Below are 24,395 nucleotides of genomic sequence, written 5' to 3' on the forward strand. Positions count from 1 at the left end.
CATTAACTCCTGTAGGTATGAGTGGCTGATTCCTGTTAAGTGGATGAAGGTCGGTGAAGTCCAGAGAGACATCTGGTGGCTGATGGAAAAAGAAGGTGTTCAATAATATGGTTATAATATATAATGTTAATAAAACTTCAGTAGAATCACAGTAAATGTAAAACTGTTAAACACCTGTCTGCAGTTTGCTAAATATCTTTCTTGCAAGATTTTGTTTGCTATGCTTTACATCAAATTAGTTTAACTATATATTTAAGTTTTGTTTTGTTTTTTAATTTTAAGATATTTAATGTTTTACTTCATCTCTGTTTTTTTTTCTCAGCTGTAAACCTGGAGATGAGGTCAAGTGGTTTTTGGGTTCTGGCTAACATTAATGTGACTGGATATTACCGGGTGAACTATGACCTGGGAAACTGGGAACGCCTCTTCACTCAACTTAATTCAGACCACCAGGTACACAATTAGGCTTTGACATGTTTCAGGTTTTAGTATCTGATGGATGCCGGATCTTGGTTGTTCATGCGTTCTTTGTTTTCATTTTCTCTCACATTACATTTTGAGTATTTGTACAATGTATAATACATATTTGTATTTCATATCCTGTTTGACACATAAAATCTGTTGTGCAGGCTATACCAGTGATAAACAGAGCCCAGCTTGTGGATGATGCTTTCAATTTGGCCAGGTATGTTAGTTCAGCTGCTTGTATTTTTTATTTTTATTTTTGTAGTTTTCATCACATTTCCATACTTGGTTTCCTCACTGTCTATAAGGTAGAACCCAAGGAAAGCCAAGAAACATACTTCTTTCTATACATTACCTTGGCGATTAACAGAAAAGGCCTACTATTAGTATACTTGCCCTACAAAGGAAAAATCAGAATCAGAATCAAAATAAACTTTATTGTCCTCAAGGAGGAAATTTATCTTGGATATTCAGTACCTATCGGCTGCAAACACATTCAATTTACAAACATACAATTTACATACATACATGAACATGAACAGACTACACATTACTGTGGTGTCTGGATTAACCATCAGATTGCACTGAATTTTCACAAATAATATTGCACACAGATTAAAAGTGACTTGTGCACGATTTACACAAGGATAAAAAGAAAAGGATAAGAAAGTTGAGAGTACTGTGAAAAAGGTAGCTCACCTTTAAAATCAGTGGCTTTAAACGTTATTAGATGGTGCTAGATGAAAGGTCACTGGGTCAGTTAAATCAAACGCATTGATCCAATGCCAGTAGGGGTCAAAACCAAGGCCCAGCCGTTAAGAAATACTCTCATCAGATTTTGGCTATAGTATTCGATCATTTTCAATCAATCACTTATTCATTCATTTGTCACATGGAAGTCTTGCTTTATCTCAAATGAAATATGATCTTATCAGCTCACTTAACTTGTGCACTGTCATTTAGTCCTTTTTTACATCTTCTTACATTGTTGGCTGCTGTTTTAAAAGTGTCCATGTATCGGGATGGTTCGGGTAATCCATGGTTGCTTGGTTGATAAAGTAGACATTCGGCTACCTATTGATGGACTAAGAGTCTCATCCTACTCTCTAATGTGCTATGTGTGAGCTCAGTCCTGCGTGTTCTTTAATGAAGCAATAGGAGAAGATATTCGGTCTCAGTTAATATAGTTTATTAAGCAGTAAAGGAATAAAATTACAGAGCTCTAGGTCTCAACTTCACGTCCCTGACGAACAACAAAGGTGTGTCAGTTCAGGAAATCTGACCTCCTGTCCTTTCCCTGACCCAGTATATTTGAGCGTAACAGAGTGTCATTGTGCACGCAAGGCGTTGTCCTCTTCTCATTGGCAGTTCCACTTCCTCCTTCACCACACCACGCCTCTGCCTCGTGTTAATCTGACTCCTTCCCGCTGGTGGTGGGGGCGTGGTTCCTGTTTTCAAAGACAAGAGAACAACACAACTCCCTACACGTGCTGTACCTTACTATCTGTATATCACTTTCTATTCTTTTTACCATATATGAAACTAATTATCTAAGCATTGCGGTATGTGTTCCTCAGACTTCATGTCTCTTCCTCTCCTGTACTTCTCCACTTCTGCAAAGCAAACACATTCAGATCAGCTGAAATCATCTCAGTATTCTCATTGTTCACACATCTAAAACTTATATAGTGAAACACAACTTATAATAAAACACATAACATCATTCTATTCCCAACACTATTAAGCCTTTCAGTGCAGTAAAGTAAGAAAATTAAAATGAAAGAAGATAAAATCAAATAAAATAAAGGATTTGCCCCCGTTAAAAAAATCCTCAAATGGCTGTCAATATCAAACAAAAATGACTTTGTTTTTACTTTTTTTTGCACTCTTTTTTTGCACTTTGTATTAAGTGCAATTACTCAGTCAATAGTAGTTTCCAACAATTGCATTGTCCATCTGTTTTTTGTCTCTTTCAAATAAAAACACTTAAAGCAACCCCACACTGGCTATTCTACCTGTTGCACTTTACATAGCTATTAGCCTACACTGTGATGCATAGTCTCATTTAGAGTACTGGTTATCCAGATTTGGTAATCTTGAAAAGTCTGTATCTGATTCAGGGTGATCCAATCCAGTGCTGCTTTAAGAACAGCACAAAGGTAAAAATAGATTAGCTGAACCAGTATAAAAAAACATCTGATAATTTGATCCAGATTAAATTTCAAGTAGCACAGGCAAACAAATCTGATAAAGGGCAGGCCAGGGAATACAGAACAGACATGCCTGGCAATAAGGTAAACAGAAGTCTGGAAAGCTAGGCAATGCACACTGGACAAGACTTGTGGGCGATATGTACCCACAGCTCTCTCAAAAAAAAAAAAAAAACTTTATGTAAAATAGAAGGGCACTAGGAGAGTGCACACCTCTGCCAAGGCCAAATGTCCTATCTCACAATGTTGAAGGTGCAATAAACAACATTCACAATATTACTGTAGTAGCCAATTACTATTATTAATGTGCTCACTGGCTAGTTAATCACCACTGCTGTGCACTCTGCACTACCCAGGCTGGCCATGCACAGGAGAATGGTCCTCGTACAGGACAGTGTGAGCACCCCATGTGCTCTGTGAGCTCTGTTGCCATTGTTAGTACTGTTAGTGCCATTAGCACCACTAATAACGTAATCCTGACTCATGGTGGCAGAATATCCTTGTTGTGTGCCAACTCCTCTTCTTCATCTTGGAGACTGATATCCTAGCTTCTTATTCTATAATGTTAGATGTGCATCTCTTCTCTCTGCAGGGCTCAGATGGTCTCCACCTCTCTTGCTCTGAGGACGACCCTCTATCTGTCTGTGGAGACAGAATACATGCCCTGGCAGTCTGCTCTGGATAATCTTGGATATTACTACCTCATGCTAGACCGTACTGAAGTCTATCAGCCTATGCAGGTACACCACATTATCTGTGTATGTCTGTGACAAAGATGTTTCAGAGTTTGGTAATGTAGGATTTTAGTACTTCAAAGCAAAGCACTTTTTGGATCCTTCATAAAGCTCACTTACTATGTTCAGACAACCATGGTTAATCTTTATGCATCAAGACAGCCATCAGGAGGCTAAGAAGGTTTTACATATAAACCAAAATCTTATACTCACATCTCTGTAATACTTCTAGGATTACATGAGGAAACTGGTGACTCCCCTCTTCCTGTACTTCAAAAACATGACATCAGACTGGACCAATGTTCCTGACAGACACACTGATCAGTGAGTATACTCACCTGGCTACAAAATATAAATAGACATGTGTATACTGTATGTACATATTGTTAACTATCCTTTAAGGTCAAGCTCATTAAAATAAAGCACTAATGGCTAATGGTCAATGCTGCTGATTTGGGATATGAGACTGTGCCTATACTAGCTCCTGTTGGTACCCGAATGGACACACAAAGTGTTCTTGAAATACTGCGTTCATGAGAATGAGATGGACGGATAGACAACCCGAAAACATAATGCCTCCAGCATGTCCAAGCACAGATATGATAGCAATATTACACTGGGCCTAAAACGATTTTTGTGAACTAATGTGCAGTTCTTTTTATTTCTATAATATATTTATGAACAATTTTATGGATTATATTGTTTTGTTACCCACCTGGGTAGGATACTTACCCATGTACTATTTGTTGTATACATAATACATTACCTACAACATTGTTTAAGCAACAGTATTTTTTCTGTTCACCTAAATTAAAACTGTCCAGGAGTCTTCAATAAGGTTTAGTGTCAAAGAAGGAACTAGAAAAATTCAATGTAATAATAGTAGCTTAATTCAGCAGCTTTCATGCAAACATGTACAGTAACCGAAAGTACCTTATTAAACAGAATGTTAGGACAAAAACAAAACTCAGAATAAACAACAATATGTAAAAATAAAAATAAAAAAAACAAGAGTTAAAGAGCTGACTAGGTTGAATTATTTCAAATTAAAGACAGATTGTCATTGTGAGTATATTAACATGCTGTTGTTAGCATTAAGCTCTAAGCCCATCCTAACAGGTCTGCTGGAATAGCTGCTAGACCTTAGTCTTTTTATCCATCTTTTTATCCTGCCTAACATAAACAGTAATATTTATCTTTATGCTGATTAATGATGTAGCCCAGAGGGAGCATGCATAAAGATAACAGGGTAGGGCCCAGAATGCTTCCTTGAGGAACACCATAATCAGAAATCAGTATCAATGTTTGCAACACAAAATCACCTAAACAACGAAAAAAAATTCTTCCTGATAAACATGAGTGAAACCAGTCAAGCACAACACCAAAAAAGATCCACCCAAATAAAAATGCAATGTTAATCAGCAGTATCCAAATGCAGCAAAACAAGCAACATATAGCTTATTTAAACATCACGTTACTGGTTCAAAACTTAGCCACACATAATTCTGAAGGAATCCTAACCAAAGGAGATTGTAGGGGTGGATGGACAAGCTGGACAAGAAGGAGCTGGATATCAACTGTGGGGACATTTATGTGATGCGTGTCGTAACCACTGTTACACCCTGAAGCAAAATTAATTTAACATTCAATGCAAACTGTTCCTTCTTCATCCATTCAATCGGACCTGGAGCAGTAGGGGACGTATTTTTACTACACACTTTGGTCATACTTGACAAGTTTATGTCTTTATGTATATCATTAAATGGTTGCAAAATGTAGCAACTTATCTTGTTTTAACTTTCTGGTCTCTTCCTCCAGGTATAACCAAGTGAATGCCATACGTATGGCCTGCAGGACTGGAGTAACAGAATGCCAGAATCTGACCACCACATGGTTCAAACAATGGATGGAGAACCCCCAACACAATATGTTGGTCTATTTTCTATATCATTTGATCATGCTCCACATTTATTTCAAGTTAATCAACCACTTAACCCCAACTGTCTTGTCAGGATCTATCCCAACTTGCGTTCAGCAGTGTACTGCAGTGCCATGGCAGCAGGTGATGAGGCAGAGTGGGAGTTTGGCTGGTCACAGTTCAAGAAGGCTACTGTAGCCAGCGAGGCCAGCAAACTCATGTCTGCACTGGCCTGTACTAACAAGACACAACTGCTGGAAAGGTGTGTATCCTTCCATCCCTTACAAAGATGAGGAGGGTAATGTTGTGATGGCTATGCCTAGGCCTTTCTGTGACTTCTGTTGATGTATTCGAATGCACCAGTTTTTCTGGTGCTACGTGCAAGACTGGAGCACAGTCTGTACCTCTCCACCTTTCGTAGCATGTCTCGCTTTTTTTGCCTGTCCTTTTTCTTGGTTTTCATTTCCTTTCCTGGTTCATGAAATGAACTCAGTTCACAGTCCCTTAGCCCATGTTAGCACTGCTACAGTTCGCACCTACCACCTCCAAATGGCACCTAAGCTAAGCAATGTACTGCTGTAGAGGGGGCAGCAGCAAAATGTATTTTAGCCACCTAGGAAAAGCCCCACCTAAAAATATCAACATCAGTTCTCCATCTATGCTCTTGTCAAAGCCACCAGTCTCCATTGACAAAAACAATCATTTTAGCTGCTGAACACAGGAGCTGCTGTTCTAACACTGCTTCAGTCAGTTAGCGTTAGTTAGCAGTGGGAGAACAGCGGCTACTGTGTTCAGCAATATTAAATCATTGTTTTTCTCATTGGAGTCTGGCTTTGAAGAAAGCAATATGACTGCCTCATTTTTCAGTTGAAAATCACTGTCTGACATCAAGGTAAAGCAGATAAATACTCTCAATATGGCATACAATTAAACTGCTATTGATTTTTAGGTGGCTAAAATACGTTTCATTGCTGACCCGCTTCCCAGCAGTACATTGCTTAGCTTCTGTGTTAGACTCCAGCCTGTTTCTCCAAAGTGGGAGCTGTGCCACCTGACATCTACTGTAGGTAATACTCTGAGTATGGATAAGAACCCCATACAACCCCACTTAAAAAAAACAAACCATCCCTTTAATGGCTGTTTGTCACCTACAGTAGTTTAGCAACTAGCGTTGAGACTAGTTACCATGTCACCAAGCTTCTGATCCCCACCTATTTTGCCTGGATGAGGGAACGTCACTGCCACACTATAGCACCCCACTTTTCCAAATGATCAGCTGAAATTAAGTGGTCAATTGCAGAACTTGAAACAAGTGGCATTAAAGCAGAAAGGTAACCAGGGTCGGCAGAGAGCAGCAAATCATTGAGCACTTAAATTAGTGCAGTTTCAGTGTTATGTACGCCAGGTTTCATTGTTTTATATGTTGTTTATAAAAGAAATAAATTAATTAGAAATGTTTTTCTCTTTCCCGGAACCTTAAATTTTAAAATGGACACTTTGAAATAGTCCTAAAATCATAAAAACTAATGGACTTTTTCAGCAAAGGCTGGACTATTGACTGTTTAAAACTAGATGGGAATGTACCAGTGGACAGAAAACAGATCATAATGGGAAGAATGCATCTGTCATGCCAGTCTCTTCTGTCTGTCTCACAGGTATCTGTCTTATACTTTAAACTCAACTATGATCCGTAAGCAGGACGCAACCTCCGTCATCACATCCGTTGCCAGCAACAGAGTGGGACAGAGTCTGGCATGGGACTTTGTCAGGGAGCACTGGGAATACATGTTCACACAGTGAGTATGACACTCATAAAGATGAATGGGTGAGTTTGTGTGTATATGTAAGCAGGGCATAAAATTAACATTTTACCTTATCTGCCATTGGCTAGTGACCTCCAAAAATTTACCGGCCAAACATATTTTTCACCAGCCAAATAAAAAAATTGTGCCTTATTTGATGAAAAATAATTACCTTACGTTTTTAGTATGAAAATCCAACTTTAGGAAAATCCAACCCTGTCCTCTGTGTTTCTTTGGCGTGCTTGTGGCTGCAGTAGTAGTATCAGGATACCACAGCAAAAATGAGGCAGATGTGCCTTTTGTCATTTATAATAAGATAAATCACTTTCTATAATACATCAATGATATTTCAATGGAATAAATTACTTATTGACTTATTCATACTTCAAAAACAGCATCAATAAGTGATTAACACAGGGGGATCAAGATAAAATAAAAATCAACCAGCCACCCTCCTCCCCTGACAGTCCCTCCATAAGTAACGAACAGTCCCTAAAGTGCGGTGAGGTTTGTGGAAATGTTAACGGCTCGTTTCTCCTCTGACATGCTACATACCTGTGTACCGCTACGGCTCGGTTGTCCAGGTACTACTGGGCAGTCATGACACCAATGAAAGAGGAAATTACTGGACCTGGAGTCGGACTTTGTCGGAGACGGCCGGTAAGCCGTTATCTTGCGCCGCAGAGCACTATGAACCTCCGCCGTGTTCCTGTCTGTGACCCCCGTTCAACCCACAACTGCCAGGATTCGCATTTCCTTTCTGCTGCTGGTTGAAACGTGATAATAACTAACTTGATGTGGAAATGAGCGGTAGTCTAGAAAACTGGCGAGTGCGCCCTCACATAGATTGCGTGCGCCCTCACATAGATTGCGCCTTGGGCGGTCGCCCACATTGCCCATAGCAAAAACCGTCCCTGGACACAGCTAGCAGAAATGGTCGAAGCACATAAAAACCCACATGCAATTCAAAATTTTCCATCGGCCACTGGCAGGTGTGTGTTTTTGTTTTACACGCCAAACTCATTTTTTACCCACCATTGGCGCTTGGCGGGTGTTAATTTTACGCCCTGTATGTAAGTAAAGAGAGAGACAACATTGTAGTTTTAGCTTAAACGAGGTATTAGACTCTACCTTAGTATTTTAATGCAAATAATATGATGTATCAAAGTGAAGTAAATTTTCTTCTTTTTTTTTTAATAATGAAAAGGTCTTTATTTTGTTTAAGGTTATTTGTTGAAGAAGATTGCATAATAAATGCAGAAGGAAATATATTGTCTACAGAGGGAGATAAACTGGGTGGATGGATGGGTCAACGATACACCAACATTTTGAGAATACTCAAAGAGAGCTTTTGACTCAGCCTAAAAACTTAGCAAGGAGTCCTAGCTTAAGATTGACTTTAGAGTAACTCTAAGCAAGGGTGGACAGACACTTTGACTTAGGGAGGAGGTGTGGCTGACCCACTTGCCAGGTATGACACATTCTTTTAAAAGATGTGATTGGTTGTCCTTTTGTTTGCCTGCAAGGTGAGGACACCCGATGGAAAAGAAATGAACTGCATCACGGTATGAGATTCAAAGTGTTGTAGTTGTTTGCTGATGGAAGGTCATCACTGCTGCACTGTTGCATTTTTCCATTTGCCAAATATCCTAGTATTGTGATCATGTCATCATTTCTGGTATTACAGCATGTGAGAGCATCTCTAATGAGATCAACCACATTCTCCCTGAAAAAACAAGCACCCAAACAAACCTAGCTGGCAGGCAGACGTGTGCATAGAAAATGTGTTACATATTGATGTAATCAAGTTATGCAAGTAAAGGCAGGAATGCAAATAAGGTGTTTCAGGTAGCTGAGGAGCTGTGTCTCTGTGGGGAGAGAGAGCTCCCCTTGGCATGGACTTTGGGCTTTTTTTCTTGGCAGACCTTTTACATGCATAAAAATACAGCCTTGAATCTTCATGATCTCTCTTGGATGTTTAATCTCTGATGAGCCAGTTCTGGTCTTTCTTAACATCGTATTCCCAGTTAAGCTTAGCATGTATGATATTGCCAAGAAATTAGACTAAATTTAAACTAAAACCATTCAACTAAATTATAAAAATAGTTTTCCACCTTCTGCTCCCCCACAGTTTATGGTCATCTCTTTAGCTACAGGTGATTATCTCCCAACCATGAGGCTGGCTTGTTTTTGTTTGTCAGATATGGTGTGGGCTCTTTCTCCTTTGCCTCTTTGATCAGTGGGGTCACTGCAAGGTTCTCTACACCTGCTGAACTGCAACAGGTATGTACTCATTGAGTAATTTCTAGTTAACTTAAAAATGTCAAACTGTTGTCTGAACTGTTTGTTATGTTTCTCTGCAAGCTGGAGGAGTTTGTGGAGAAGCACGGAGCAGCAGAGTTTGGATCTGCCACACTGGCTGTGAAGCAGGCGTTGGAGAGGACAAGAGCTAACATCAAATGGCTGCAGCAGAACAAACAGGGGATCTGGGACTGGTTCAACAGTCAAACTGGACATTAGCTGAGAAAGGCACTGTGAAAACACAGTCACTGATAGGAGCCACCAGAGTTTAGAGGAACTGGTAGGAGATAAAGACATAAAGATAAAACACTCTAAAGACCAAACAGAGTACATTTCAGCAACTACATTTCTATAGTAACAGATTAACAAAGCTACTTCTTTAAATTGGGAAATTTGGACTAACCTGGTTTGTATGAGGGAGAAAAACTCTTAACTATTAACACATTGGCATGCCATTTGCATGGTAACATTTAACATTATTCTATATAGTGTATTTAAGGTTTTCGCTTGTCAACTTCTTGTGTGTAACGTTTGCCATGAAATCCTCAAGAACCTGATCTGTTGAAATGTCATTTTAACAATGAATAAAATGTGACTTAAAAACAAATGTAACCCAGTTGGAAATCCTAGACATCTTTTTACCTGTATATAAGCAACACAAGCTTACTGGGCTGTGCAGCTGTCAGTTGTTGCAACAATAATATATCTCAATAAAATCATCATGCTCTGTATCAGTGGTTCCTAACTGGTGGGACAAGGTCCAAAAGTGGGTTGCAGGTCCATTCTGAATGGACAGCAAGTGACGCTAATGTGTCAAAACAAAAACAAAAAAAACCCACTGTATTTTGAAGTACATAGCACAGAGCTTTTATTTTGAAGTGCTGTTTCCTGGTGAAGAGTACCTATAGCTACTTAACAGAGACAGCAAACTAGCTCGATGACATGGCCAAACTCAAGTATGACGCTAACTACTGTGTGGACCTTGAACTAATGACTTAGGAGAAATCTGGACCCTGTGGCTGGGGAACCACTGCTCTGTATCAACATCGGTAAGTTAGTATTTCTGTCAGATATAATAGAATAAATCAAGGACTCCTTTGTTTATACAGTTGAATTGGAAACTAGGAAATTCGGAAAAACAATGCGGGTTCAAAGGAACAGTTCACCCAAAAATCTAAATTACATATTTTTACTCTCCTGTGAGCAGTTTCATATAGGCACTACTTCCTGTAGAAGGAAGTGTGCTGTTCTCCATACCTTATCACGTCAAGATAACGTTTGCATGAGAAAAACTGGAAGATGCTGGAGTTTGTTTACTTAAAAACACAACTTAAAACTAACAAAATATCAACGTCATGTGTCGTCAGTATTCTGCGGCAACTGACATTGACATTGTCCTTTAATTTGTCCAATAATTTTGTCCAATAATTTTAGTATCTGACATCACAACCTAAATTCAACCAAATATCAGTGTAGAAAGATGGTGGCCAGCTGGTGTGGTATGAGCTCATAATTTATATCATATTAAATGTGTTGGCTGTAAAAAAAAAAAAAAAAAAAAGACCCATGGATGTAGCCCAAAATCCAGGCCCTAGTCTGTAGCTAGCTTATTTCACTATGGACATTAAGCTAACAGGTTCATTTCTACCACTCACAGACTACAGGCTACCCACCTTTCTTGGAGAAAAACTGGCTCACATATTGACACCCTTTCTTTTGCCTCTCCTCTCTCTCCTTTCTCTCTCCTTTTGTGAAAACCGGATTTTCTTGTAGTACTAGGTAGCATGATGATGACTGTAGCGTTCTAGCGCAACTGCTGACTGCTACTAGGCACCGTCACCATCAGTGCGCTAAGGCAAGACCAAACCATTTCATGCAGATACAGGGGGGTGGTCAGTCAATATGGATGTTTACTTTTTGGTCAATGGGGATATTTAACTTTTACTGCCAAACATAAGTAACAGAGATAATTTTTTTTATTACTATATTTGAAAAAAATATATTCTTAATGATGATGGTTTAATAATTTTATATTAATTTTTACCTATTTTTGGGAATCGTCCGAACTTTTCTCCCCTATCCACCTTATTTTCAAACACGGAAGTAAATAGTGATCAACTTCCGTGTTTTTTTGTGTGACTTCCGGTCAGCCGCTTTCCCTCATGCTTTCCCTTACCGGAGCTAATGGTGCAAGCTAATTTTTTTCAGTTTTCAATTGTTTATGTTAGTCAGTCAGTTAGTTAGTTAGTTAGTTAGTCTGTGTATTTTATATAGATAACTGTGCCCATGTTTCTGTTATCCGGTAATTGCTGGTAAAAATAATTCCCTCTAAACGCGAATAAATAGCGTGTCAATCAAAACTATGAACCAAAAAAGCACAGTCTATCCCGAGTGAGACAAACTGCTTGATCCCTGTCTCCAGTGTACCAGCAGAGAACCTGCAGAACCGAATCAGCGAAAAAACACACTGGGCTACACAGCCTCTCTACCTGAGCAGCTGAAGCTGCGGCTCGCACCCTCGACACACAGACACACAGACGGTGCTTCTGCATGCCAGCCAAACGTGTGTGCAACTGTGAGAAATAAATATGTGAGGGGTACACTGCTTTTCTATCTTTTTTTCCCTTTCTTTCTTTCTTTCTGTCAGCGACATACACTCCTAACACAGGACGGGTTGTTTTAATTGACTGAGTTGATCATTAATCCATAGTGATGCGCGGATCGGCTCTGATAGCACCTGAATCAGCATGTACGCATCAACCATCCAGCCGTTACAACATGATTGAGCTAGCAAAGCAGTTTTGTGTTGCTATGTGTGGTATTTATTCAGTTTTGAGAAATCACGATATCTAGAAATCATCAGTGGCTGCAGCTGACAGGGACAGCTAACACTAGCAGCAAAGCTAACATCAGGACATCATCTGTTAAAAGCCTCCCGTTGTCGGATACGACATAAAACTACTCCAGTTAGCTCAATCATGTTGTAACTAAGACATCCGCTGGAAAAAATTTTTTTCACGGACTGGTTTATTGAGTTATTACAGACACCGCTAATGGCTAACAGCTAACGGTTAGACCAGCTAATCTACGATAACCATGTTAATTACTAAACGTGTACACAGAAATAGTAATGTTTGTTCAACCATTGTGTTTATAGACTTTACAAACATCAGATTAGTCTAAACGGTGATGCAGTGACATGAAAAATGTGATATATATAGCTAAACTCAACAAGGTAAACAACAAGGCGATTCCCATTTACACAGTGGTCAAGAGTGCTGGACCGGAAGTGTTGCACAAAAAAACGGAAGCTGGCTGTGTTCTGTTTTGCCTCCGTGTTTCTGTGAAAAATAAGGTGGATAAGGTGCTACTGGGTGCACAGCACGTGTGGGCGGGTCAGGTCCCCTCTGGCCCACCCATTCCCCTGGGCCTGCCTGAGGCCAAGCAATTAGCCCATTCTGAACAGGCAAGTTTTAAACAGGCATTGCACTTTTGAAGTGCCGGATTTCAGACTACAACTCTGACACTAAAAAACATCCAGATTCATACTGTATCTGAATCATCTTCATCTTCCTGAAGGGATGATTGTTGACAATCATCAATCCAACTGTCTGCCCTTCCTGAGTGAATGCAGTATTGCATTCCAACTGGGCTTTTTGATTAGATTTTTTATTTTTTTTTATTATTATTGATTTTTATGTGCTTTGATGTCATGACCAGAGTTTGGTCCTTGATTTGCTGTCTAAACCCTGCTCAATGTGAGATGTGTTTTTATTAGTAATAAATCTAAACAAATGTTAGTGGACTGATAAACTCATTTTATTGGTCTGATTTGTCACAGCCACAAATACACACAGTAACAAACAGAAATTAAATCAAACAACAAAACAGTTTTGCACTGAAGGAATTCTCCCTCAGCAATGAAAAGACAAGACCATGATTTATATTCAAACAAAAAACTAATTTTGGCTTTTATCTCTGCATTACAGCAATGACAGACACATACAACAGATCCAAATAAATAACAACATGAATCAATAAAAAGATGCACTGTATTAATTTTCCTGTTATTACTGGAGCTATGGTACTGTACATACAATGGAAATCCTGCAGATGGCACTGTGGCAGAAAGTGTGAGAGAGAAGCAGAGAAGTTTTTGTCCAACTTAAACCCATCTTGAAACTCTGAACATGTTGTTACAGCGCAAGAGGATAAAATCTGCCCTCAACCGGGACAGAGGAAAACTCACATGGTGCAAATGCATTTGAGTGGCAGTTCAGCTTTCTACAGGAGCAGCTTCAAGGTTACCAGCAGTTGCAAACGCATCTTTAGGTCAGCTGGCTCCTACCATTGCTTAAAGGGTGACTGGTATTTTTCAACCCTGTTTTCCCATATGTTTGTGTCTAAGTGATTAGTGGGAACAAAAGTTTTGAAACTGGTCCAGTATTGAGTGAGTGGGCTGCAGTTGGTAGCAGCCAAAAAAGCTGCAATATAATCCCTTGGGGCAATAGCACACCCTCAATGTATGTCCACCAAAAGTGCTTGTTTTTGCCACAGACAGGCTCAGAATGTTATTATAAGTGCTAACTACATTATGGAAAGCATCCTTACAGAGATGGACTTTTGTTGGGAAGAGTAAAATCCTTTTTGTTTGACCTAAAACAGCCCTAAAATTGCCATTGCCAAACCCACCAGACTCCATTGAAATAAACAGTAATTTTAGCATGTGTGGAGCCAGCATACATTTACATCTAACTAACTGAATAAACAGTCTAATTCAACCACACCAGAGTTGGTGATTATTGGAACAGTGGAAAGATGAACCAGGGCGGCTTTTGTGAGTTTTATTTTGTTTTCGTGAACTTTGAATAAAGTCTTTTTTACGATAATAAAATTACTGTTTATTTAAATGGACTCTGGTGACTTTAGCAATGGCAATTTTGAGGCTGTTTCTGGTTAAACACAAAGGACTTCACTCTTAAACAGAAAAGGTCTATCTCTGTGGTGATTCTTTTCATTATGTTGTCAGACACTTAGAATAACAATCTTAACCCCAGTTTCAAAAACAAGCACATTTGGTGGACATAAACTGACAATGGACAATTGCCCTGAGTAGTAACGTTGCAGCCTGTTTGGCTGCTGCCAGCTGTAGCAGTCTCTCTAAAAACTGAACTAGTTTCAAAATCTGTTGTTACCATTAGTTACTTGGACACATAACATGAGAAAATTGGGTCTGAGTTGTAAAATACTAAAGCTGCCCTTTAAGCCCCTAAGACTTTCAGTCAAAAGAGAGATTTTTATGTAAGAAAATGACATACTGGCAAAACAGCAATCTATGAAGTACATGAGTATGAGTCTCATTGATACTGACATGAGTCTTGTTGATATTTTTGATTTTATCTAGGTATCTGAGAACTGTACGTCAATGCGATTAAATTTTCAGATTACAAAAAGCTAAAAGGTGCCAGTGTGCTTAAAAAAAACTTGGCAAGGTTTGAATTTCTCTCTCAAGTGCTCTCTTTTCAATCTTTACACATCTTCTTGCATAACTTTTTTTGCTTAACAGTTGTGCAAAACCAAGTATGCGTTTGAGGAGAGACTCAGTGGCCATACAGCAGTTAAAGCTTACCTAGGGTGACTTTTTTCCTTATTCTCTTTTTATTTCTATGACCCACCAACTCATTCTTAATTCCAGGTCATCAAATACCGGCATTTTGTGACACCACTCTGTGTCCCACAGTGATGCAGGGTAACACATTGTAACGTTGCAGTTAGGTTTAGGCAACAAGACCACTAAGTTAGGATTAGGAAAAAGGTTATGTTTTGGGTTAAAATAGGTAGGTAACAGTGGGGACGGTTACAACAGCTCTTATTTCTTCAATCAGACACATGCAAGAGTGATGACACTCATATTGCAGGTGCTCAGTTAGACGACACATTCAACATCTGCTGATGCATTTATTGCAAAAAAATGTTTTGGGGATATGAAATAATTTTTTTTCAGGAGAAGTATTTTTGTTGTTTTATACTGTTTATAAATAAATCAAAACTTAATGTGTTTGAATCATTGTTTAGTTGGCTTCTATGTGACATGGTTAACATGCATCAAGGTTAATGTGTCTAGCCAGCACATGATGTTCTGTCACAGCTGATCGGGTGAGGTCAGTTGCAACATCTGACTTCTTCCATTCAAATAAATATTGTGAACAATATGTCATATGTATTCATTTTAAATGGTATGGGTAATTAGCAGAGAGATGTAAGTTTATATATAAAAATTTGGTTGGTGTAGTCCACATAGTCTAAGTGTAACTGAGTAACTGTTGCAACCGTCCCCAGTCTCCCCTACGTGTGTTTTTTATACGTAACAAGACGTCAATAGGCAAAACAACATTGACATTGCATCAGTTGCTCTCAGCGTCTCCCACTGTTGCAGATGGCTTAGTCGGGATTAGTCTTATTGAGATGCTAAAGCATGCCTTTGGCGTTGATATCACACACCAAGGGGCATGACAGAATGCTGGTATTTGATGTTCTGGGAATAAGAATGTGCTGCACACACTGAACCAAAATATTTTTTTTCTTCACTGATGAAGGAAATGTCACTGAAACAGCTAGTAAGTGTGTATCTCGTAAAAATAAAGTGATAGTGCCAGACAAAGCAACAGTCCATCAAAGTGGTTTCTCATCCTACATGGAGACACAGTAAACATTTCAGCCTCAAGATCACGCCACAGCGAAGCAAAGAACAGCAGAGGAAGGTGGATGGTAGGATCCGTCTCAGATCCACATCTAGTCAGTAACAGACTATCCCCAGTCCAAAACAAAAAGAGTCTCTTTGGAAGACATTACAAACAGACAAGCAGTTGCTTCTTACCGTTGACACAATATATATCTGTGTTACGAGCCCAGAGCGCAAATCCAGCCAGTGATCATTTCTATCTGTGTCAAAGTGCTGCAGCTGTTTCTTTATTTTTGTGATAACACAATCCAGAGCCAGACCATTTCAAACTTGAAGACACATTGAAACAGAGCAAAGAATAAACATTAGACAAACATGCAATCATTTACACAACTGCAGCACAAAACCTTCTGTAATAAATACATAGTCAACATGAAACTGTACAGGAAAGGTAGAATAACACATCCATCCTCCACACACTGGTACTGTAGCCACGCTGGTTTCTGTAGAGTTGCTTTAGAGAGTGATGATAGAGAGAGAGAGGGCAAAGCCTAAGAAGTGGAAGTAACAAAAAAAAGAAAAAAAGAAAAGCAGGGCCATGAATGTTGAAACTATATGTCGCAACTGATTAAAGCTCAAGTGATGGAAATGACTGTGAATGGAACTGTCTGTCAATCATCAGTTGCACTGAAACTGCCATTTATTATGTAAGGTATAACACTTTTTTGTATATTTTTAGATCATTTTGTAGATCAGCATGTGTTTAGAAACTGCCTACTTCTTATAGAAGTAAAATAAAAAAAAAAATCTAAAAGAAAAACCAAAATCTATTTAAACAAGTCCAAAGCAGTCTCAATTATATCTTCTCTAGTCTTGCACAGCCAGACGTTTCTCTACGGTGAGTCAGTGCTAGAGGAAGGTCTGGAAGCACACATTATCTTTCTGCTAAGGAGGAACAAACACTCTGGCCAGTGGCGTAAGCTGGTTACAACGGGCCCCAATGCATGCTATTGTGATGGTCCCTAATACACACTAGTCACTAGTTATACGGTGCACACACACACACCACTGGCAACTGTCTATAATAAACCAAAGGAATTTAATTGAGGGAGCTTTGCCACTTTTTCTTCCTGTGCTTTTCTTCTTTGTCCTGTCTTACCGCTGCATCAGTGTTTAAAAGGCATGACTGCTTGCTGGGCTTGCAGATGTGCTCAGCTTGTCAGGCTTGACGGATTTTGGGCCTTACCTAGCTATCAGATTGTGTCATCTCATCACATGATCAAATAGAGACTTGACATAAGACAACATAAACATCAACCAAAAATAATTTTTGCATACCTACATATGACAAAAATGTCAAAGAAAATAAGAAATTATTTGTGTGTGATTTTTTTTTTTTTAAATATATAGACTATGGTTTATTCCAAGATTTAATAGTTAATGCAGAATAAGCATTTAATTTTGTTATAGACTACTGACTCTTTTATCCCTAAAGAAAAGAAGAGAAGAGAAGAGAAGAGAAGAGAAGAAATACAGAAATTCATGGCTGGGTTTGCATTTTTGAGGGCATATAGTAAATGCTATCATTTTTAGTTTGATGTGAGTTCTCCTTCAAAAACAGGTGCCGTTCTGAGGTGGCAATCTAAACCATTTGCATTTGGACTGAGCTAGATTAGTATTTTCCCCAGTGTTTGTCTACACTTGATACAGATTTCATGTTATCGCTAAAAGAGGTTGCAGTACTGGGAAAAAAAGTACCTTTTATCTTTCTTTGTAATGCATCAGGTGAAAGACAAATATGTTTCACCTGATTCGTCTCTTTTGACCTTATCATCTAGCACTTGGTTTCAAATCGCCTTTATTTTTCTTCCATCAGGTAATTTTGTGTCCTCCCCCTGCATGATAAATGGCAGTTACCCTCATTTTCAATTCCCAAGCATTTTCATCATTTTATTTATTTTACATAGGGAAGTGTGTGGTTCCACAGCAGGATCTCGGCCACTGTTTGTGCAAAAATGAAGCTCAAATAAACTGTGATTTTCAATTCTTCCACAAGATGGTGCAATAGTGCCAATAAAAGTGTAGGCCCAACAAGCATGAGAGGAAACTGAGACTGAAGGTGAAAATAAGTTAATTTAAGAAGGAAAAAGAAATACGACAGGGGCTCGTTTACATTGCTGTCATTGGTTCTAGAAAATACGTACATCCAAAACTCCAGGTCAGACACAGAAAAGTAAATGTAAACTCTTGTTAACAGAAATATGTTGTCTGTGTAAGTAAAGCCAACTGACTCTGTACTGATAGCAGACTGAAGACCAGAGGGGAGGTGATCGGACACATGCAGAATACAGCACACAGAGGAACTGTTGGACTTCAATACACAAATAAATAGTTTCACTTCAAGTAACACCACTGCAGTATTCATTGCTATTATGTCCCTCTATTAGTTTGATGCTATAGGATGTTAAAAACTGCGAGCTAAATGGTACGGCAAAAGCTATCAACCAATTAACTGAACTTCAGTTCACACTGAGGTTGGCAGTTGCAGAAAAACATCTTCAGTTTCACAAAATTCATTTACAATCTCAATCGTGTTCACTAAGAAATTTGTACATATATCATGATATGTATTTTCCACCCATCTGCATTCCAACAGTGTCTGCACTGTAATTTGATTGGTGCAATATTGGACACTAAAAGTAGTTTGTAATGTCACTTCAGATCCAATGGTCAGCTAGCTCAGGGGCAGATGTTGTTAGCACTCCTTACATTACTCTGTGACATGATCTGAATCATGGGTCTTGTAATGATGAGGCTGTTACAGGAGCACTTGCTCCAACTTCTACTTTCTGAGACGAATAAACAGTAAACTGAATAACACAATGGATGCTCCCAAATGTTGAATGCCTTAAATTGCTAATGGTACATCGTCATATGAACTTGAAAAAGAGAGAAAAATAATTTATAGCTACCCAGAGGCTTGAAGCTTATACTGTTGCTGCAAACATGTACAAAAAAGGTTTTATCCTCCTTTGAAAAATGGAAAAGTGTTCACAATATCTGCAGTATGATTAGTTTATATCACCCAATAAAATGAGGATTCAAGTTTCAGTTTGACTTGAAATTTGAAATTCCAAATCGACCAAATAATTCTCAAAATATATCAGTCGTTAAAATTAAACTTGATAATTTTAAGTGGATTTTGTACAACTGATCACAGATACAGATTGGTACAGTATCATTATATCTGACTGAGATCAAGCCAGAACTAGAAGACATCGATAACAGTCAATTGTTGACAAATGACAGTTGGGCGAGCTGAATGGAGTTATTAGTTCACCACGTCTGTTAATGACACTGCAGGAACAATGTTTTCAAGTATAGCTGATATACAAAGTAGAGGGGAACTTTAACCTCTGTGGACTCCAAACTGCAACAAGCTTCTTTCACAATTTCAGCACACAAGATTTAGGGTTATTTGCTTTAATTGCCGTCGAGCTTAAAATGGTGGTAGGCATGAGTTGAGTTGCGCCCTAATAAACTGTCCTATGTTAGACTTCTTTTCTGGAGTGGATGTCAGAGAAATGTCACAATGTAGCAAATGAAGACTTGCACACAAAACAAAGAAAGATTCAGACTGAAGCCTGGATTTCAAAAATCTCTATGTTGCATTTTGAGGGGCTGTACTGACAGTTAAAAATGTGCATAAAGTACAAAAAGTGCAAACGTTTCAGTCCATGTTGGACTTTCCTCAGTGCAGAATACTGGTTTATCATATATGTAGGTCACTCGTACAGATGCACCTGCTCAGTCATCGGCAGATTCATTAAGCACTAATTAAGACAATTACCAACAGGCTACATAATTACAAGTCCAATAGCAAGCACTACAAAGCGTAGTCTCAAACAAATGCTGGTACATACATGCATACACTCATCAGCCACTCTGTTAGGTACATCTGTTCAGCTGCTTGTCAACGCAAATAGCTAATCAGCCAATCATGTGGCAGCAACTCAAAGCATTTAGGCATGGAGACATGGTCAAGACAAACTGCTGAAGTTCAAAAGAAAGGTGATTTAAGTGACTTTGAGCGTGGCATGGTTGTTGGTGCCATATGAACTGGTCTGAGTATTTTGGAAACTGTTGATGTACTGGGATTTTCATGCACAACCATCTCAAAGGTGCAGATGAGTCTCAATTTCTGCTGCGACATTCAGATGGTAGGGTCAGAATTTGGCGTAAACAACATGAAAGCATGGATCCATCCTGCTTTGTATCAACGGTTCAGGCAGGTGCTGGTGGTGTAATGGTGTGGGGGATATTTTCTTGGCACACTTTGGGCCTCTTAGTACCAACTGAGCATTATTTAAACGCCACAGCCTACCTGAGTATTGCTGCTGACTGTGTCCATCCCTTTATGACCACAGTGTGCCCATCTTTTAAAGGCTACCTCCACCAGGATAACTCGCATTGTCACAAAGCTCAAATCATCTCAAACACTTTCAATTAAGTGCAGATTTCCTTAACCATGTTGATGGACTACCCTAGATAGAATATTCCACTGTTTTCTCATAACACTGCATATGTCATGCCCAAGTGGTGAACAGGTAGTGTTGAATACACAAGAGAAGGTTTTGGACTTTTGAGATTTACTTTTGGTCAGTAATTAATTTCTGTTTCTAACATAGGCCTTAACAAATGCCTGATCCAAGACTTCGTTTGGATATCCCCTATTAAGGAATTGATTGAAAAGTGTGTGTGAGCTTCTATCTGGAAATTCTTGTCCTTTCCTGACCAGGTGCACCTGTAAGAGTGACCTACATATATGATGAGCCAGTATGCACACCTCATTCTGCACTGAGGAGTCCAACACAGTGTTTGCATTTTTTGCGCTCTATTGATATCCGCACATTTTTAACTGTGTACAGCCCTGAAATATGCAAAATAGAGATTTCTGAAATCCAGATATCAGTATGAATCTTTTTTGTCCTGTTTTGTCTTCCTTTGCTACATCAAGCCTAAAAAGTGTCACAGAGAACATTTGGCCAGGATCTGAATCAGTCCCTATCATGCATGGAACCACTGGCCAAAAAAAAACCCCAACAAAACAAGAAGCACAGGATGTGACAGCCAGTTAGATCATCTGATTTACGCCTTAAGTTAGACACAAAAATAATATTCTTCACTCACATCATAAACATGAGGTTAGTAAATCCAGTGTACCTTAGTAAAGTCATTCATCATTAAAGAACAACACTTTCTTTAACAGAAAACAAATTCTCAGTTTCCAGTTGAACACTGACAGTTGTGTATACCTGAACCCCTCTACCTGCCACAAACCTGTACAAAATGAAAAGACTTTGCTTAAAAAATTAGAGCTTGGCATTTTACATTTAAGCTGTTTCCATTCTTGCTTTCTTTAAAATGCAGAGTGAAGTCAAAATCAATTCAGAAAGCTTCCAACATTAAGCACATACTGTATGTTTTGGCCTCTCCCTCCCCTTATGGCTCCCACCTCCAGATCTCACATCACCTCACTGGAGGATTTTCTCTCGTGTGTCAGGCAGTTTAAGGGCCACCAGGCCACCACACACTAATGCAGCAAAGGACAGCAGGATAGGGATGGCTTTGGTGATACCCACGAAGCTGGCGAAGATGGAGCTGCCAAGCACCGCTGCCAGCTTACACAGAGCGTTCAGCACGCCAAATGCTGTGGCCCTGAGAGACAGACACATGACATGACCACTGTATTGAACCTGAATCACCAGTATTTTGATTTTAAAGATCTGTAAACTTGACATTTTTGTCACATTGACAAGTTTTCATGATACATTTGTGCACTAAATCAGAATTGTTCATCTTCATCTGACACATACATTATAAAAATAAAGAATATCAACAGAGCCGTAACAATAAAGGTGTGGTACCTTTTAGAAGTAGGGTACAGCTCTACAGTCACCACCTCGATGCCGTTCCATGCAGCTACACTGACGCCACAGAACAGACACTGCAAGGCAATGATCGCTGCCTGGCTGAAGCTCAGAAACAGGAAGAAGGTACAGCCCGCTGAGATGAGCATGGAGCCACCTGAGGAGATCACAGAATCACTATATTGAATAATGTAGAGGCTCGAAATTGAATCATATACAGGTCAATTATATGTTTTCTCAACAGAATACCTCTTTTCTGTTCCTGTTTTCTGGACTGATGCAAAAAAAACTGAAAAAAGCTGGCTAGCAAGAATTTAAAGGAGCTCTGGCTTTAAAATCACACAGGAAGCAAATCCTGTCCTCCTGGGTGAAAGCTGGTGGTTGTTGGACCCATCCACCACTCCCACCTTCCCTGCTTGGACTTTCACGCCCTTAACCTATGTTGTTGTCCCGCATTTCCCCCTGACGCCACAGGGCACCATCATTGTAGAGCTCTCTTTCTTTTTCTGTTTATCATGAGACAAGTGCACCTGGTGGTCCTGCTGCCTCGTAGAGAGAACAACTGCTGCAGGAGTGTGAGCTCCATGCCTGGGACAGCTGGAGAGAGTCCATCGGCACACAGACAGTGACAAGGCAAAAGGTCAGCATCACATGGCTAAGAGTTATTCAGAAATCCCTGCGGGGAACTGGGAAAAAATAACGGTTTAATGACAGAATCGAGCCATTTCAGTGTCGGTGTTAGCCTGTGCTAACTGGGCAGACGTTTAACTGACCAGTAGTCAGCGGCTTTAGGGCAGCAGTAACAGACGAGGATAAGCAAGGACATCAGCTGAGTCGGCAGTCCTTCTATGTGGCCCAGGACATATGAGTTTACACAGCGCTGTAAGAATGTGGCCATATGCAGCTCAGACCTCCTATGAATGTGGTGCATGCATTGAGGATGCATTTGGTGCATTCACACCTATACTTAGGGCTGTCCACTTGTGTTCCAATCACCCAGGACGCATGTTAATACAAGGTGTAAGCAGGTGTATAACTCCACGATATCTTTACAGAGCAAATAATGGTTTGTTGCTATATTAATGCTGTGAATATCAAATCGAGCTCCTTTAAGCAGCCATGACTGAACAGACAAAGAGAGACACCTCTAATATGAAAAAGTTTGTTGCAGCCTGTGGGAAGTGCTTCATTTGCAACTTGACTGTTTTCAACCCAACAGCAACCTATGGGGCTAAAAATCTGACTGTAACTATAGTTTGAGAGCTCAAGATTTATTTTTACTGTCTGTTCCTAGTGCCTGGCCTAAGCAGGGAAAGAAAGCTTTCATGTGCTCTGCTCCTAAATGATTTGGTCTCTCTGTCTGATTTTAAAGCTCTCATAAGTACAAGAATGAATGAATTGGCTGGTTCTTGTTATTGTGTGTAGGTGTTCGAGTATTTCTACATGTTACTGGAAATCTTTTTTTTTTTTTTTATTGTGTTGTTACTGGCTATTTTTTTCTTACACTGCTGTCTTAGCCAGGTCACACTTAAAAGATCACCATAATGATTAATTATAATAATAACAAAAAATAAATAAATAAAAAATGTTTCTACACACAGATACACACAAATGTAATACCATGTGTGGATCATATGTAAAATTCAAAACATCATCAGTAAAGGGTAACAAATTTCTTGAACTCACCTATAATCTTGACCCTGCCAATCTTCTCCATGAAGAGAGCAGAGATGATGTTGCCTGGCAACACAGCCAGACTGCCAAGGAAGCTGACCAGGTAAATGAGGACATCATTCTCCTCAACAGTGTCCAGATGGCAGCCATGTTTATTGTGCTCAAAGGTGGTGTTCTCTATCCTGCAATCAATGAAATTCTCCTCCCACAGGTCTACAGAGAAAAGGAAGATCATGAAACATGACATGAAACCTATGATAGAGGATCAGCTGTAGAGCCTGATTCAGTGAAACTGAACATCTGTCAGGGTATATTCAATTCAAATTTTGATGGATTTTTTTTTTTTAAGGTTCATCTTTATTGCTGATATTTTCCGACTGGGATCATTAACTAAAGTTAAAACAGTTTTAGTGAACAATCATGTAGTCATGAATAATCTGGATGGGCATTGCAAATACTACTAAAAACTACTATCTGTATCTGAATCATACAATAATATCTGTATTCAGATCTCTGTTGAAAGTGAGCGTGATATCTATCTGACATGTCACAAACAATATAGCCTGCTTCATTTTCTGCATTAAATTCTTTAGCTACCAAAAAGAAAAAAAAATCAAACATGTGTCTGAATTAATCAAATACTAAAACCTAATTTGTATTTTAACCCTGACCATCAACA

The 24,395-nt window shown here is 39.2% G+C and overlaps 2 protein-coding genes across 2 annotated transcripts in view; one reads left to right on the forward strand and one right to left on the reverse strand.

Moving 5' to 3' along the window:
• Positions 1 to 14,441, forward strand: part of LOC117261603 (aminopeptidase Ey-like) — a 32,524-nt gene extending 18,083 nt beyond the window's left edge. Inside the window, exons 14-23 of the mRNA XM_033633981.2 lie at positions 16 to 95; positions 323 to 453; positions 630 to 685; positions 3,268 to 3,415; positions 3,642 to 3,733; positions 5,228 to 5,338; positions 5,422 to 5,589; positions 6,983 to 7,123; positions 9,331 to 9,412; positions 9,494 to 14,441. Of these exons, the coding sequence (XP_033489872.2) occupies positions 16 to 95; positions 323 to 453; positions 630 to 685; positions 3,268 to 3,415; positions 3,642 to 3,733; positions 5,228 to 5,338; positions 5,422 to 5,589; positions 6,983 to 7,123; positions 9,331 to 9,412; positions 9,494 to 9,649 (1,165 nt within the window). The 3' untranslated portion in view covers positions 9,650 to 14,441. The remainder of the gene's footprint in view (positions 1 to 15; positions 96 to 322; positions 454 to 629; positions 686 to 3,267; positions 3,416 to 3,641; positions 3,734 to 5,227; positions 5,339 to 5,421; positions 5,590 to 6,982; positions 7,124 to 9,330; positions 9,413 to 9,493) is intronic.
• LOC117261642 (synaptic vesicle glycoprotein 2B-like) overlaps positions 13,228 to 24,395 on the reverse strand; it is a 72,316-nt gene continuing 61,148 nt past the window's right edge. Inside the window, exons 13-15 of the mRNA XM_033634037.2 lie at positions 23,729 to 23,929; positions 22,040 to 22,199; positions 13,228 to 21,830 (exon numbers count right to left, since the gene is read on the reverse strand). Of these exons, the coding sequence (XP_033489928.1) occupies positions 21,647 to 21,830; positions 22,040 to 22,199; positions 23,729 to 23,929 (545 nt within the window). The 3' untranslated portion in view covers positions 13,228 to 21,646. The remainder of the gene's footprint in view (positions 21,831 to 22,039; positions 22,200 to 23,728; positions 23,930 to 24,395) is intronic.

Source organism: Epinephelus lanceolatus, chromosome 5 (assembly GCF_041903045.1).
Source record: "Epinephelus lanceolatus isolate andai-2023 chromosome 5, ASM4190304v1, whole genome shotgun sequence".
Lineage (NCBI taxonomy): Eukaryota > Metazoa > Chordata > Actinopteri > Perciformes > Serranidae > Epinephelus > Epinephelus lanceolatus.